The 18,400-nt window shown below is 39.8% G+C and overlaps 1 protein-coding gene across 1 annotated transcript in view; it reads right to left on the bottom strand.

The window, feature by feature from the left end:
- The window catches only part of syne1a (spectrin repeat containing, nuclear envelope 1a), a 202,842-nt gene extending 189,007 nt beyond the window's left edge, over window positions 1-13,835 (bottom strand). The window contains 1 exon segment of the mRNA XM_053488825.1: window positions 13,769-13,835. Coding sequence (XP_053344800.1) covers window positions 13,769-13,835 — 67 coding nt within the window.
- Between the last annotated feature and the right edge of the window lie 4,565 nt (window positions 13,836-18,400).

Here is an 18,400-nt window from a genome sequence, read left to right as displayed (position 1 = left end):
TGTTCGGTTATCTCTTAAAACTCCTCTCTCGCAGCTTGGGCATAAATGAAAATTTCTGATACACACACACACACACACATACACACACACACACACGCACAGCCAGCGGAAAACCTTTTACCTTTAATTGAGCCTGTGTGTGTGTGTGTGTGAGTGCCATTTAGGCCTGTACTAATAATGCATAGATTGTTTCTAAATTAGCCTTTGAAGAAAGTGGGCGTGGCCACGAGCACTCTCAAGAAGAAAGGGGTACTAAACCGTTCCAACACGGGTTACTCGATAGTCACAGCATTTTCTTTTCTTTCTTTTTTTTATTTTATTTTTTTAAGAAACCTAGATGATATTGTAGCCTAAAAGAGACTTTCTCACAGAATACACTGACTGTCCACTTTATTAGGAACAGCTATCCACATCAGGCTATAATGTGGCAGCAGTCAGTGTGTAAACTCACACAGTCACAAGTTAATAGTTGAGACTGGATCATGTGATTCTGGACGATTACGCTGTGTTATACAAATGTAAAAAGCTGCGCGTCACATGTGGGGATTTTTATTCACGAGGGAATCGGTTATATAATTCATCATCAATCGTTTTTTTACATCAAAAGACTTGATTTTACATCAAAAGACTTGCTTTACACTCACTCACTCACTCACTCACTCATCGTCTATCCAACGAGACTTAGGACACAAAGCAAGGTACAGTGGAACCTCGGATTACGAGTAACACAGTTTGCGAGCGTTCCGCAAGGCAAGCAAAGACTTTTAGTCTTGGTTTACGAGTACCGAGTATCATGTATCACGCATGCGCTTCGCGTTTTGACGCAGAGCGTCACATGATCACAACTGAGCCAATGGTTTAATCAACATCTGTGCACGCGTGTACTGTTTACAATAACACTTTGACCACTTGTGTGTGTGTGTAAAACACCTTTTATTTTGTGCGTGTACAGCGCGCGTGTTAAGCAAAAGCAAGTCTTATTAGAGAGGTTAAAGATCCATTTTCTCTCTCTGTATCAGCCACACACACAGACACACACACACACAGAGCCTGCTTGCACAAACGGAAGCACTTATCTGTCAGGATTTATTTGTACTTTTTTTTTTAAAGGTAAAGTGCAGGTTAACTTGTTTTATTTTTACTTTATATTTTGTGTTCATTATTTTTATGTATTTAATTTTTTGTGCTGTGGAACGAATAATCTGAGTTTCCATTATTTCGTATGGGAAAAATCGATTTGGTTTCCGAGTGTATTGAAATACGAGCCGCTTCCGAAACGAATTATGCTCGTCATCCAAGGTTCCACTGTACACCCTGTACAGGGTGCCAATCCATCCACTGTAATTAGGCAGGCAAAATCAGCAGAATTATAACGATAATTTATTTATTTGTTTGTTTATTTATTCGTCGCAAGATGAAACGTGGCCAAAAACATTAAACAGACAGGTGTGTACAATGTCAGATCTTAAAGCCCTGTCCTGTGCACACGCATGTTCAAGAGACTCAGTCCATGCTCACAAAAAAAACAACAACCAATAATCCTGGATGAGAGGGTTTGAGCATTTGAGACAAAAAAAGCATCCTGTGTGTGGAGAGTGTGCAGGCTGACAGGAATTCCTCCTAAACGCTTTTCAGTGGTTCACTGGGTAATAAAAGGTTTTAAGTCTATAAACCTTTCTAATTTCTGGTTTGATGTTGACATATAACCACCTCTTAGAGGAAGTTAACAGCACCTTAGAGGTTCCCGATATTCTGGGATCTTATGGGTCGAGGCGAGAAAAGGAGAAACTGTACAAATCTCCTCCGGCTCGGCGACAGACAGGAGTCGCCACTTTATTATTATTTTTTTTTCAGTAAAGAGGCAGTTGCTATGGTTTATTTGCCAATTTCCTAAATGGTATCTCGAAAGTTCCGCTTCTTCAATGAGGAACGATTCTGAGCTGGTTTGGTAAGAAAATACTAAATCTCACCCATGGATCCAACGTCAGATTCGGAAGATGTAAGTATTACTATATAAAAGTAAAGTTTTCTGCATGTATTTGATAAGTCTCAGGTTCCACCTGCTGGGCCCTTGAGCAAGGCCCTTAACACTCAACTGCTCAGAAGTGTAATGAGAAAATGTAAGTCGCTCCGAGTAAGGGCTTCTGCCAAACGCTGCAAACGTAATTCAGAATAGAGCATTTACCGTACAAGCCTTTGTGAATGTGCGGTTACCATAGAAACCATAATGGATTAAAGAGGCACAGAAATATAATGCTGTCCAATCAGAATGCAGAATTCAACATCATTGTAGTATAAACATCAGTAACATGTTTCATACATTAGCTCTATTAAATACTTTATTATTATTATTATTATTATTATTATTATTGCAGGGTTGTTTTTGTTATTTGTTGTTCACTTCCCTCCCGTAAACATTCAGCGCACACGTCTTCACTCTCAGCTGTACCCTCTTACGTAAAATCGATCTCATGTATTTCAAATCAAAGTGAAATACAAACTAAAAATAATATCATAAATCCTATTGCTGAGATTAAATGGGTTAATAAAAGTCTTGCCTCTTTTTTTTTTTTGTTTCTCCATTAGAGATTTCCCCGAGGACATGCTTTCAATATGAACATCTACCAATCTCCATCCCATAATGATCCACTCCATAAATCTGCACTAATGAACCCCCTGCAGGAACAAACAGGTGCTGTCTTTATCTCTCTCTCTCTCTCTCTCTCAAGTCTCTGTCTCTCTCACACACACACACACACACACACACACACACAAACCTATTGCCCTATCTCACTAGCCATTAAACCCATAAAGTCTCGCCAAGTGACAGTTATGTGCTCTTCCGGACGGCGGAAGTCTCTCGATGTGAGAAGAGCCCTCGTGCCCCATTCAGCGCTCCGGCTAAACACACACACGTGGACCTTTTCAAACAAATCGTTTCCTAATGCTGCCTAATTATCATGGCTAATTACAGAGCTGCTATAATACGTCTGCAGAAATTCTTCGTTTTTCTCTTCTCTTTTTTTTTTTTGTTGAACAAGTCCAAATGATTACTACAGTAACGATTTCTTCCTATTTCTGCTTCATGACATTTGGTCGCCTTTTGAAGTCGGATGCTCTTACAGTGTGTGTGTGTGTGTGTGTGTGTGTGTGTGCGTGTGTCTGTGTGTGGAGAGCTGGCAAATGCCCTTAACGTGTTTAGGAAGTCACAGCGGCACACATTATGGCCGAGTAGTATTTTCTTTCTTTACATTTTTTTTTATAAGACATATAAATTATATCCTTGAATAAGCTGTTGTGGCGGCACAGTGGCTTAGTGGTCTTAATGGTTCAACTGGATGATGTAGAGATGAGCTCTGACTGGACCGGTGTGGATCTTCTTCTTCTCAAGCCCTTCCTTTGTTGATTGCTTTGGTGGAATCTTGGGTCATTATTGGGATGGACGGAGAACATTTTCTTGACAGCTGTTTTCCAGGGAACTGCAGGTTATATCCTGCGTGAAAATAAGGTCGCCAATGTTATCCCAGCTAGAACACACCGGCTAATTCTCACCCACCCAATCAATTAATAATCCCTTATCAGTACTAGTCTTTAGGTTTCTTGGGAGACTCCCGATACGCTTTCTCCTGGATGTAGGACACCACATCCAGGTCTTGGTGATGACGTCACTATGAGGTCACTTCTGATTGTCTCTGATATTTGATGATGGCCTTTACAGTGTTCCAGGGTAAATATTTTATGAATGGCATTATTTATTAGCCATTTTATTGACTTTTTTTTCATGTACATCCTTCATGAGATCTTTGAGGACCACGGCGTCACCAGGGAAAGAACACCCAAGAAAAAAAAAACCTTTATATATATGTGTGCTGAATCCAGATCACTTCCCTGTTCAGAGTGTATAAAAGTTACTATCCAAGGACCACCTCCGTCTGATTTCTGCTTCGTGATGGTTTGGAGCTGCACATGCTGAACATCCTGGTGCCGAACTGGACTCCATGTTAACTTAAGCATCTCCAGTTATGCTGAACTTCCAGCTGCCAAACACACAGTATGATGCAGATCAACCCCTGCTATCCGTTATCACCCAGATGAGGATGGATTCCCTGTTGAGTCTGGTTCCTCTCAAGGTTTCCTCCTCCTGCCATCTCAGGGAGTTTGGCTTGCTCATCATGGACTATCTGATCATTTTGATCTATACATCGCTCATACACATTTCCATCATTTTCTTTTTCAATTTCGTGAAGCTGCTTTGAGACGATGTCTGTTGTTAAAAACGCTATATAAAATTAAATTGAATTGAATTTGTTATTATGCAATCAGTTTATTTTCTGAAGTTTTCCCTAAAACCTACGCTGTTAACAGATTTAGGTAGACTTTTTATATCCACTATATATTCATACTTTTCCACTCAATTATGAATAAAGTGTCTCGTGGGAGTTCATTTGTTCTCATGAATTCCTAACCAGCCGGGATCGAGTACTATCGCGAGTCTCGCCATGGAGATCCTAAAATAAGCTTTGTGGACTTTCGGGTTGATTAAAAGCTAGCGGTGTTGATGGCAGAACTGGGTCAGACAGGCTGAGCTGTTCATCCCACACACTGCTCGCATGATAGATGAAAAACAGACTTAGAGAACAGCCTGGGAGGCTGCTGATGGACACCGTATCGCTTCTACCTTCTCCACAGCGTGTGTGCTCTAGGCAGCGTATAGGTACTCATTAGGACCACGAACAAGAGAGAGAGAATGAACAGATCTTCTACACATCTCTCATCAAACACAAGCGCTCTTCAGGGACCCAAATCCCTGACACAAGGTCAACAGATGCCCTTGCGACCTTCAACACATCACACGAGCTGCCAGAGGCAACGAACGCTCCATCACGTTTCTTTTGATTGTTTCAGGGAGCGGTCTGATGCGCGGGGAACATCGACTTGTCGAGCTGCCTTTGTGAGATAAATACAATTCCCTTTTCACCTGCAGGTGAGTGTTAGCGCCAGTGATGTTCCTGGAGGCTAAAGGAGTCGCGGTATCTGATGAATCAGTTACTGTCAGTTAGAGGGGACCGGACACGTTACCGTCACTGAAGACCAGACTGCTGTTTAAGGGACGTCTCCGTGCATGGTTCAAATAAATTATTTATACCGAACGCGATGTTGTAAGGTTTCGTTCCTTGTATACTATATACATTTACTAATTATTACACGTTTTTTTTTTCATTAAAAACAAAACACCATATATCACATGAACATCTATTGAATCGACACCGAAATCATCAGATAAATCGACTCGTCTTTCATCTTTTGAATCAACTTTCTTTCCCGAATCCATCGCCAAATCGGCTTTCTACAAACTCTTAAACAGACGCGGATATCTGAAATCCTTTCGACCATGATTTGAGTGGTCGACTTGCATGAATCGTTTTATCCATCATCAGACGCATTTACTCAGGTAAAAAGGTTTATTCAAAGGCTTAGCTACTGTATAATACACATTTACTGCAGTACAAATAGACCCAACTATAGGCCGAATCGACTTGATCTGATAAATCGTCCACTCGTCTAAGGTCTGGCGAAAGATCTCGGCTGTCGTCTAGCAGATCGACCCAGCTACGGTCTGACGGGTCGAGTCAGCTGTGATTTGATGCATTGAATCTGCCACGCGTTTACAGTCTGGTTTCATGAAAGGACCCAGCTATTGTCTGCGAGATCGACTCTATGGCTACGGTGTGACAAATTGACTCATCAATGTTCTCATGAATCGAATCAGCTACGGTTTGATGGATTGCCTTGGCCACGGTCTTATGAATTTGCTTAGCCGCGGTCTTGAGAAACGACATGTGTATGGCGAGTCAGTGATAGTCGATCGAAGCGGTATGTCGCGCAGTCTCGTGCATACAAAAAGAATGAACTCGGCTACTACAGTAGGTCATAACATTTTACTCTGACTGTTTTATCCTATCAGCGTTAAAATCAAGCTTTCCTTTTCACACGGAGCCGCGTGCGCTACAACAATACAAACACTTGCCCTTTAAAAGCCTTCGGACACTGTTCGTTTGGTCCGTTGATTGACAGCAGCACAAGAGGATGATTATCGGGGCACGGCCTGGTTCACCCACTCTGTAGGGTTCGGGCGGCGGCCGACTGAGTCTGATCTGGCGATTACACACTCTGATTGGCAGGTGAATGGACTTTCTAATCGGATTGAACGCTTTGAGAGGAAGCATTGTGCTAAATGAAAGGAGGAACGGCTGCATTTCCAAACACACATCCGTGCACGTGGGCTTACATGCCTACACACACACAAACACACAAACACACATATCTCACAAATCTCATCAATTATTTGCAGGAAGTATAGAGGCTGAGCTTGATCCGCGCTGGATTTGAAATAACCTGCTTAGATTTTCAACGGCATGAGCTTAATGAGAGCAGGAGGCTCTGAGACGGCGCTCAAGGTGACTGGTCAGTACAGAGCGCTCCTGTCCCTGCCATCTCTGGCATAACATTACACACTGCCACTGTGGCAGCTCGCCAAGCCAATATGGCTTTTTTTTTTTTTTTTCCCTGGGCTCGTGTGGCTTCGTGCCAGCAGTGGTAAAGAGAGAGCTGAAGTACATGTGCTGACCTCCATGTGTCTCCCTCCCTCATTATTCTCTCTCTCTCTCTCTCTCTGTGTGAGCACGTTACTGGTGTGCTACTTTCTCACTGATGTGTTGGAATCAGGATATCTGGCTTTTTTTTTCCCCTCTCAAACAGTCGGAGAGGTCGATGAAATCCCAGAGAATTCTCTTTCTCTTCCTAGATGCCTGGGTATCACATCCATCATCACGCTGTCTGACATCACATGCTCTTAATCGCCAATCTCTCTCTCACTCTCTCTCTCTCTCTCTCTCTCTCTCACATACACAATTTGTTATACAGTTAGCAAAACATGCCTAATAGATAGATCTAATCTAAAATCCGAATAAACCACCAAATTATGAGCATTACCAAAAATATTGGAACGTTTACAATCAATCATCCCATACATTTTTATCACGATAAGATTAAACCAAAATGGGCGTGTAGTGGTAACACTTACGCCTTGCACCTCCAGGGCCTGGGTTCGATTCCCTGCCAGGTTTGATTCCCACCTAAATGTGCAAGGAGTTTGCATGTTCTCCCCGTGTTTGGTGGGTTTCCTCCGGGTACTCCGGTTTCCTCCCACAATTAGACTAATTGGCGTTCCCAAATTGCTCGTAGTGTGTGAATGAGAGTGTGTGTATGTGTGTGTGCCCTGCGATGGATTGTGGGGGGTACACCCTGGACAGGAGGCCAATCCGTCACAGGGCACACACACATGGGCAATTTGGAAACACACCAGTTTTAATCTGCATGCCTTTGGAATGTAGAAGGAATCGAACCCAGACCCTTGAGGTGCAGTGCTAACCTTTAATCCACCATGTCACCAAGGACTAACTAGAACAACATAAAGTCTTTTACTTCTCTTAAAGTGGCTTTTCTTTTGTACGCTTTTAACACGGTTGCAATCCTTTTACAGCACACCCTGACGTTTTTTATTTCTTAATCATAAAGGCAAGCCGGACCGGACGTGAGCAAGAGCTCGTTTATAAACCCTACAGAAATAAAAAGGGATGATCATTCCACAGCTTCAGCATCATGCTGGCTTCAGATTCACCATCCAGTTCTGGCCAGGAGGAAAGAAAGCGTTAATGAGTGCACACACGGAGTCCTCGGGGATTCTTCAGGAGGACACGCAGGATTAAACGCCGCTCCCGGAGGTGGCAGCGCTGTCGTGGACCACACACGCAAAAGTGCGACGAGAAGATGCCGAAATAACGAGAGACAACGGATGGCGGGATTCCTCAACATACGGATCGAGGTTTGAGTCTGGGAGGTCTTCAAAGTGCTCCCCGTTTTCCTGCCATATGGTACTGCTAATTGCTGTTTTTTCCTTTTTTTTTTTTTTCTTTCAAGCCACCACTGTGTAGGAGGAAGACGGTGGAAAGTGAGACACGGACAATACCATTCCCGAGCTCATTTGGAATAGAAAAAGAAAAAGCAACCAGTTATAGATGCAAATGGAATCAGGAGATCTCGTTCATTAAAATCCACCCAGAGATGCATAATGTACACGCAGTGCAAAGTGTGTAACGCTTAAAACTCGGCTAAGTGATAACAGACTGCTGGGAAATCACCGGCGGGGAAAGAAAGAATGAAAATGTGCATATTTCAGACATAATGAAGAAAATATAGACAGAATGATTAGAAATATAGCAAAGTGTGTTAGTGGGTGGAGACGTGCACATGAGAGACAGGTGTTCATTAGCAAGAGTTTTAAGACGTAGAACGGTGCATTCGGAAGAGAGTGAATGTGACCATTTAGGATTTTTATCCACTAAAGGGGGACTAAATGCACCTTATTCACTCTTACACACTCACACACACACACACTGAGAAATGCTAATCTGTTCGGATCAAAGACGAGGAACTAATTAGTCTGATTCGCCCGTCAAAATCTTTTCATTCGAAAGAAAAACAAGAACAAAAACTGCTGATTTTATAAAGATTCAAATTTTTTATTTTTTTTTAGAAATGATTTGAGTAACCACCTCAATACCACGGCACGGCAACGAAACTAATCCAAAATCTGGATCGGTTTTATAATGAAAGTATAAGGAGCTTACTCGAGCTTTAAGGGGCGGGGACTTGACATGAGTTAAACATTAACATATTACAGTATTAGCAAAGAATTTTTTTTTTTACGGAGGTAAAATGTTCATGCTAGGTGTAAATTGTGAACGTCTCTCCTAGATACAATAGTGATCACGATACACAGTTTATAAACAGAGCGTAATAAGCTGTACGAGAGGGTGCCAATATTTTAATCTCAGTGAAAATGAGGTTGTATCGAATTTCGCGCAATATAACACTAGCACCATATGTATAACGTGCTATAAGCACTAGGGGGCGACATGGAGTGAAGTAACCGTCCTCACCTTTTTTTTTTTTTTTAATCTTTATACTTTTTTATCTTGTTGACTTCAAAAGGCAGAAAAAGAAAAGTTTAACAATTAAGCAATGTCACGTTGAAGGGAGTGCTGTTGCTCTGAATATCAGCACGGTCGAAGGTGCGCTGCAGTCCGAATACTGAAGTCTATTTATCACAGCCTGGCGTTTAATACAACAGCATGACCGCAAACATCATTTATTATCAACAGAATATGATTTGTTTCTTTATTGAATCAGTTATTTTGCTCCACAAACACATATACTGGTGGAACTAAATAACAGTGACTGGCGGAGCTGGTGACCGGCTGGTACTACTGTATCTCACCGAATGGTGACGAGAATAAACCATGGAGGTGGTGGACAGTCCTGTAAATCTCATAAGTTTTTCTACAGTATATATTTCCACTTCAGAGTTTTGGGTAAAATCCCAACTAGCGTTCAATAGAAATCAAGTGCACTGTCTATATGTACAATCCCCCAAGCTTTGGAGCTTGCGTTAGCCGTGAACAGAACGACACGGACTTGGAAGCGATTATTAAGGAGACGGCGTGTTGTTTAAGACGACATCACGTTATCAGATGTGTGTTTTTGCTGAATGTGCTTCTGTGACTGGGTGTGAATGTGGGTTTTGGCAGGCAGCTGCTCTCCATTCACAACAGTTGTATTATAACGCTCTATAAACACTAGGGGGCGACGTAGGGCGAAGTGCTCATCCTTCCATTGTGCACCTGTGGTTTGGACATGTCTTTTTTTTATCGTTAATAATTTTGTTTTATTTGGTCAAATTGAATTTAGCTTTTTATCTCACTGAAAAATTAAACGAACAAAAAATATTGTGTGCCCTGAAGGCTTTGCTTTCCCTTTTCTCCAGTTACTTGTGATTTATTGGCTCTATACACTCACGCATCTGCTTACACAGTATGTTCAATCCTTCCCTGGTCAATCAAACCCACAAACACTGATATACACGAGGCTAACGATGCATTTAACTGCACGTCGTGACTCTGAATTATCCGATCTCCCTATAGGAGCGACCAAATATGGATTTTGCTACTCGGAAAATCAACTTGATTTCAACATATAACATACTGTACGTGAAAAAATGCCTGCTAAAGAAAAAAAAAAAACACCACTGTAAATAAGGTTAGAATCGTATTTCCTCCTGATTACGGTTAAACCCAGAACGCGGCCCATTCACGGACATGTGGCTTACGCGAATAATTCAGAGTTTTCAGACTGAAGCGCGTCCACGGGAGTCGCCCGCCTCCGTCCTGACGTGCCGTCAATCTCCTCACGCCACATCTGGTTTCCATGGGGACCGACGCTCACACCTTCAACATGTTAATTACACACTGTAACACTTTTTTTTTTTTTCTTTTAGCGAGAAATGATAAGCTATGATGGAAGAAGAATGCAAATTGGGCAGAACTGCAAATTCAGACCCGTTTAATACGCGGAGCAAAAGACGTACATTAGAAAGCTTCCAAAAAAAAAAAAAACAAGATATAATCGTTAATTTTCTTTACAAAAGAACAAGGAAGAACAAGGAAGAAGAAAAGACAAGGAAGGGGTAGGAAGGAGGTAGATGGGGGTGCGGGTGAGAGGGTGGGGCAAAAGGGGTGGGGGGAGGGGGGTCTAACTATATACCACACGCAATCCATTATTTCCATCATTATTTATCCATTGTGGTGATAATTGCTGTTACATTGTTGCGGCGAAGAACGAGAGAGTTCATATTGTCTGTAATTAAAATGAGTTCGTGCTCAGACATGACGAAGACAAAAGGGAAAATAATGGAGATGTTTTCAGCGGGACGTGTGATGACAGCAGATCTGTAATTACTCAGGATTTTTGGGAACGTTCCCGCAGTAATGTGTGAAGGTTCAGTCTTGTCGTTTGTCGCTGCTATCATGTAAATATAGACACCATACAGGATTACTGTATATCGGGATTTGGGAAAATATAGGAAAGGAAAAAAAACATATTACGCATAGATACATGGAGTCACGTTTTTCATAAATTATTGATTGTTCCTTACTTATTTAGAGTTACAGTAATTTCTCGATTCTGATTGGTCAGAAGGTGTACACGTCCGAATACTGACCGTGGAGGATAATGGTAACCGTTGTATTTATTCCCATTTGTACGACCGTGGTACAGTAAAACCTCCGGTTAACATACACTCATTTACACACTCAATTTGGGAACGCCAATCAACCTGTGGAAGGAAACCCACCGAGAACAACATGCAAACTCCATGCACACAGACCCCATGTGGAAATCGTACCCAGGACCTGGTGGTGCAGGTGCACTGAGACTGCGCTGTCCACTACACCACTGTGCCGCTACGTTGATATACTGAAAACAAACGACGTACTGTAAAACCATCGATAATGTAAATGTCTTCTATAAGAAGGTGTTTATTTGGGATTTATGGGAGGATAGAAAAATGTTGATATTTTGTAATCGTCAGCGATTGAGATTAAAGTTTTTCCACCACTGGAAAGTCTTCAGTTTCTTGGTCACGTGACACGTTTGTTGTTGTTTTATTTCTTCTTAATAACCTCAAAAGAGAGGTTTATGATTCAGCAGTATAATATTCAAAGGAGTGCTGTTGTATTGAATATCAGCTGGAGTTGTGTTGACATTCAGGACGACAGACAGCATTTATTATTAACAGATTATGATTTGTTTCTTTATTTAACGAGATATTTAGCTCCGCCTACACCAATCCTTTCACGGATGGTAGAACTAACAATCCTGGCGACTGACAGTTAGTGTAAGTAAAAGTGAAAAGAGAAGTGAAAGTAGTTTTAAACCCTTAGAATAAACCATGGAGGTGGTGGACAGTCCAGTAAATCCCATGAAGCATGAAGTTTCTCTTTATATTTCTACTTATTACACTTTAGAATATCAGCTCTGTTATCTTTCTGGTTCAATCCTAATTAGCACTAAATATAAAGCTAGTCCAAGTAGTACAGCTCTATATCACCAGTCGTGGAATGCATGTCGTCCAATCAGATTACACAGTCGAAACTAAATGTTGTGTAATTACAATTAAATTGGATATATAAAACATTGATTTTTACGATATACCGAATAATAAAGTCATAGCCAGGTAGAGTGTCAGCTTTAAGCTACTTTCTCTTTATTTACAATAATTATGTAACAGTTTTTATTTTGTTTACAAAATAACAAATGAAACCTCTTGATTTTGTGTAATTCTCATTTTAATATCATGTATTAAAGGAGTTCCTGGGAGGCCAGCGTTCCAGACGTGAATCAGACAGGCAGTACTGAGAAAACTTTCTACCTTGATGGTGTCCAAGCACTAGTGAAACACTGGGATACGTGCATTAGTGTAGCAGGGGATTATATCGAGAAATAAAGAGAGGTTTGACTATATTATAAATGTGTTCTGTTATTCTGTACAGTCCCGGTTTGACTTGAACGACCATTGTAGTTTTAAAAGACGTGATCTTTATTTGGCTCCTGCTTAAAGAGGGTCTCTTCTTCTCTTTACAGAGTCAGCTCTTCAGCAGATTACACACACGTCACACTTAACACACCCCTCCCTCTCCGTCACTCCCTCCGTCACTCCCTCCATCACTCCCTCACTCCGTCACTCCCTCCGTCACTCCCTCCATCACTCCCTCACTCCGTCACTCCCTCCGTCACTCCCTCCATCACTCCCTCACTCCGTCACTCCCTCCGTCACTCCCTCACTCCGTCACTCCCTCCGTCACTCCCTACATCACTCCCTCCGTCACTCCCTACATCACTCCCTCACTTTATCGTATTCCTGAACTCCGATTCCTCTTTTTCATTTCAACCCTTCCTTTTATTTGTCCCTTTGTACTTATATGCTATTTCTCAATCTCCCGTCACCATCATGTCTAGAATTCTCTCTGTTTTTTTGTTTTGTTTTTTTCCCCTAGAAACTCAGTGTCCTTTTCTCTGATCATGTTGGTCAATAGTTTGAGCATCCGTGTGATCGAAACAGAGAAAAAAACTGCTGACGTGGGCGAAATAATAAAACATATTTTAGCTAATAGCTAATAGAAGCTCTGACCTTGTGATCTGTCCAAGCAAACTTTAACACACACACGCACACACACTCACACACACATAATGTACATCCTTGCTTTACCATCCTTAACCTCAAATCCCAGCCTTAACCACAGTGTCTCTCTTAGTGTCTGTTTGTTTGTTTGTTTGTTTGTTTGTTTGTTTGTTTGTTTTTTAATTAGAAGCTGTATTTTTGTAAATCTTTGCAAAATGTCTCCACAAGGTCAAAATTTCTTAAAAACAAGTCGTCTGTAAATAATATTACCTTGGACATAATGTGTTGTTAATTTCAGAAATAAAAAATATCTTCGTTCATAATAAATGATCCAAATGTTCCGATGCCTGTGCAAGCATAAAATATGTGAACATTATGACGTTTATTGTACAGTTAAACCGTCTACGTCATTTTAGTGCATCCTGTGATGTCAAGAGCGTGCAGTCTAACAAACACCAGTGTAAAGGGTAACTCTGGCGACCAAGTGCACTAAACAGTACATACGGCATGTATCTATGTATTCTAATTCATTTCTAATCTCTGGAGTCGTTGCAATGCAATGACTTGCTCTTATAACTTCAGGATTGATTCTCCTCCTGTTCCTTGCTGCTCCTGAGAGGATGTGCTGCGTCATGCTACAGCAGCGTGCCGAGGTCACCTTAAGAGAAAGCGTGCATCATCAGCACCTACCCTGCAGCCTCTGCATCACGCTGGCGATGTCCCTGGCCGATCGTCCATAGTGCCGGGCAGATGCCATCCCGTGCCAGGCGCAGACGCAGGCTCTGGCTCCGACTCCAGCTCCGATCAGCGATCAGCTCAAGTGGGTGTCTGTAAGATCAGACATCTGCCGAGACAAAACGATGAAAAAATCTGGATGTGCTCTGTTACGTCCTCTGAAGTTGTGCTTATAGCTTCAGCAGACTGCAGCCTCTCTGCACTCCTGTTCTGTCTCTCACCAGTACACACACACACACACACACACACACACACACACACCCAGAATGGTATTATTTGTAATCACTGCCACCTTGTGTCCAATCAGAGCACAGCTCACACACACACACACACTCAGGTTATCATACATGTGCTATGTACAGTATGTGTATTTTAACACCATGTTAGGAATTGAACATCGTGCTGTTTTAGGAAACTAATCAGCAGAGTCGAAATCACCGTTACACACCCTCAAGTGGATTGTTTTGCCTCAGCAACAAATTCTGGAGTGTTTTATTCCTTGATTATTAATGATTAATTAATGGACTTAATGTTACAAAACATCATTTTTTTTTTTTGCATTTGCAGTAACATTTAATATTTTGGAACATCCACAAAACATGTCCATGTTCTCACTTCTGTTATAGCAGCTATAAACAGAAAATTCTAATCAGCCTCTTTATTATTATTATTATTATTATTATTATTATTATTATAAAAATGTAAGTGCAATAAATTAGTATGTACATTTCGTAATAATAATAAATAGTAATAATAATAAAATAATAATAAAAATATTTATTATTGCAATGTATTGCAATTGTAAATTATATATTATTTTTTATTAAACTTTAAATTAATTATTACTATATTATTCTTATTATTCTATTATAAGTATTAACATTTTCCAGAATATATTGCTTCTTATTTGTTATTATTAAAAGATAATGATAATGATAACATTTTTATCTAAAAAAAATTATATTTCATGCTCCTTTTATTATTATTATTATTATTATTATTATTATTATTATTATATAATTTGCAAAAATGTGGTGCTTTTTATTTATAATTGTTATTGTAAATTATATATAAAATATTTTTTATAAAAAAGAAAACATATCTTTTTATTAGAATATTATCATGATGATTATGGTCATGAGTTTATTATTGTTATTATTATTATTATTATTATTTTCCAGAAATGATTGCTTCTTATTTATTATTGATAAAAGTTATATAGAAAATTATTACTTTTTATCTTAATGATAATAATAATAATAATAATATTATTATTATTATTATTATTATCTTCTAGAATGTTTTGCTTCTTATTTATTATTGTTAAAAGTTGTATAAAAATGTATTACTTTTTAGTTTTAAAAATCCTATTATTATTAATAATAATAATAAAAATTATAATAATAATGATAATAATAATGACAAACAGTTTTCTTGAATATATAGCTTCCTACATACAGTATTATTGCTAAAAATTATGAATATAATGATTATTTGTTTTAATTTGAAAAAATCTTATTCTTTATTACCTTGTTGTTGTTGTTGTTGTTGTTGTTGGCCCTGTTACTATCATCATTGACTATTTTTAATCAAGTTTTTCATTAAAATGGCTCACCTGGAACTGGCATGATTTTTATTCTTTTTCTTAGCGTTTGTATTCCTATTTTTATTTAGATTCAGATTTTATCAGAGTGTATTGCTGCAATAATAATTACGTTTACATAATCATTGGGCAGTAAAGATCCTGTGACCAGACTGCCTCGAGAATGTTTTCATACTGCAGCGTTCTGTAACATCAGTGCTGCAGAGGCCATTATTACGCTTAATAGCTGATATTAAACCTTTTAACGATTAATAACTGACACACACACAGAAGCTGAAATCCATAGAGAAAACATTCTCTTTACCCACAGAGGGAAATTTAGTGGGATTTTTCAGCGGCTCTGCGCTAACACTCATATCACGTTATGGCACACAGGCGCAAAGGGGCGGGACTACGTACAGTGTGAAGAGGGGAAAAAAAGGGAAAAGGAGAAGCTCCACTGCACCTCGTTCCAGTCAGACTGCTGACTTCGCCTCTTTCTTTCAGCAATGTGACCTCTAAAGGGAGCGCTCTCTGTGGACGCGGGGTTTCTGCTGCAGAGAAGAGGCACGTACTGACTGAGAGTACATCATCAACATCTGAATCTTATCTGCACAAACACACACACACACACACATGCACACGCTTCTACTCCAGTAAAGCAAAGCCCTAAGAAAGAGCCGTCATCAGCATAATACCGAAAAGCTCATTAGACTCCTGACGTGCAGCATCACACACACACACACACACACACACACACACACACTGGCATAACACAGCGCAATGTGGGCAATGCAGCGTAGCAACTCTTTCAGCTCACTTCATACCATTTCATTTGTATTCTGCTGGCTGAGCGTACAACATGTCCTGACTGTGTGCCTCATTTACGCAGACGGATTAGAGCCTCGGTTCTCATCGTGGGGTCCAGGGATTCAGATTAATCAGAAGATTTATTTATTATAATCATTTTCTATAACAGCATCCCACGACAGAAGTGTAACTACAAATCACAGGTACCAGATTTGAAATACTGCATTGTTTCTATAGCAACAATAAATACAAAAATGTACCCTCCATCGGCTATACCATGTGCTCGGAGATCTCAGGCCACAAGGTGAGGGAAGGGCCGACAACAAATCGCAGGGCGCAAACACACACACACACACACACACACTCAGACACCCAGTCACACACTACGGGCAAACGTCAACCAGCCCATTCTGCATGTCTTTTTTACTGTGCAAGGAAACCGGGGTACCTGGAGGAAACCCGACAAGCACAGGGAGAACATGCAAACCAATTTAATCATCGATCCTGAAGAAATGAGGCTAACCGCTGAGACACCGTGTTGCGTAAAAATATTAGTAGTAGATACTGTATGTCTTTTGCTTATTAAACATTCATGAAAGGAGAGTCGAGCGTCAGCACTTTGAAAGTCTTAAATGTAACTAGAAGCAGACAATTATGACGTTACATTACTGTCCTCACTAGGCAAAGTGCTGTGCTGTTAGCTGATTAATCATCAACTCCACTTAGTCAAACCTACAGTATACAGTATGATGTGGATTATTTTCCAAAAACAGCACAACGCCAAGCTTTGCTTTGAATGAACTGAACACTCTATGACCTAATCAGTGACTTCTATTAATGTGATGATCGTCAGTTATAGTCATTTTAGCCCAAGCACAGTATTGGTGCTGATTTTATTTATATTATACATACAATACAGAAAGATGTGTGCGGCCAAAGAAGCTACTTCTAAAGTTTATGCAACATGGAAGTGACCAATCTTGTTTCCTTAAAAATGTTGGGTTGCTATGTTGTTAAGTTCCAAAAAAACGACCATTTCTCAGTGTTATACTGTCTCGCTTCAAACAATAATAATTTAAAATGCAAATTATTCATATTTTTTTATGAATATTGATACTTTATGAGTACTGACCTGTAAAAATTGTTGTTTCCATAAAAGCATCCCGTGCAAAATGAAGGATTTTCCCCAAAAAACAAATCTGTAGTGTCCGTAACCACGTCAAGTTCATGTTGCAATATTATAACAATTCAGCATTTTAGAATAATACAATATTTCAGGTTTATGTCTTTTCATGTGAAATGTAAATCGGCCAAGTTTCATCTGAATAACAGTTAGGATCGATATAAAATTTTAATTCAAAAAAGTTACAGACATTAAAACATAAAAATATTTTTTTTAATTATGCATATTTACAAAAAACAAAACATGGATAAGTAGATAAGAAGTGTTATATGATCCGATCAGATAATTCACTTTTTCACCTAGGTGAGACACTTTATAGCACCGATACCATGTTTTGGCCGTTAGTGATCAGTTATAAAAGATGATAATTGTTTTTAATCATAAAAATTCCTAAAACACAGCAGGTTGCATGTTTTTTTTTAGCACACCCAAACAACGTTTGTGTGGTGGAAACACCATTAAAGTCCAAGGGACGTGTAAGTGTACAGTATAACGCCCATAGCTGCTGGTCCATGTATCTAAGTTATACACCCTGTAATAACCTTTCCTAAAATAAAATGGCATAAAACGGAACGGGAAAGGATGCTATTGGATCTGGGCATACTTTGGTTTTTAGAAAACCACCAACAAAGGAAAATCTCAACATGAAGAATGTGATGTGCAAAATCTGTCACAAGCCATATGCTTACAACGGTCTGATGCTAGTTGCCCCACATTGACTTTGTACTTCTGCTATGACAGCTGTGTCATGTTTGTGATGTAAATACACAGCCTGGACAAAAAACAATAATAATTGTGAAAAGAAAAATGTGCACTCGCTGGACTCCCTTTTTCTTTTATTACAGCCGTGGCATTGTTCCAATAAACGTATAAAGATTTATTAATGTTCAGAGTTGCATTCATTTGTATTGAAGATCTTGTATTAATGAGCGGAGAGTCGGACCGCTGTGTACATTGAGGTCGTCAGCTGACTTCATTTTATTGCCCCCACAGGCTTGTACGATACTTATAA

Source organism: Clarias gariepinus, chromosome 27 (genome assembly GCF_024256425.1).
Source record: "Clarias gariepinus isolate MV-2021 ecotype Netherlands chromosome 27, CGAR_prim_01v2, whole genome shotgun sequence".
NCBI lineage: Eukaryota > Metazoa > Chordata > Actinopteri > Siluriformes > Clariidae > Clarias > Clarias gariepinus.
This window is presented reverse-complemented; position numbering and strand designations above follow the sequence as displayed.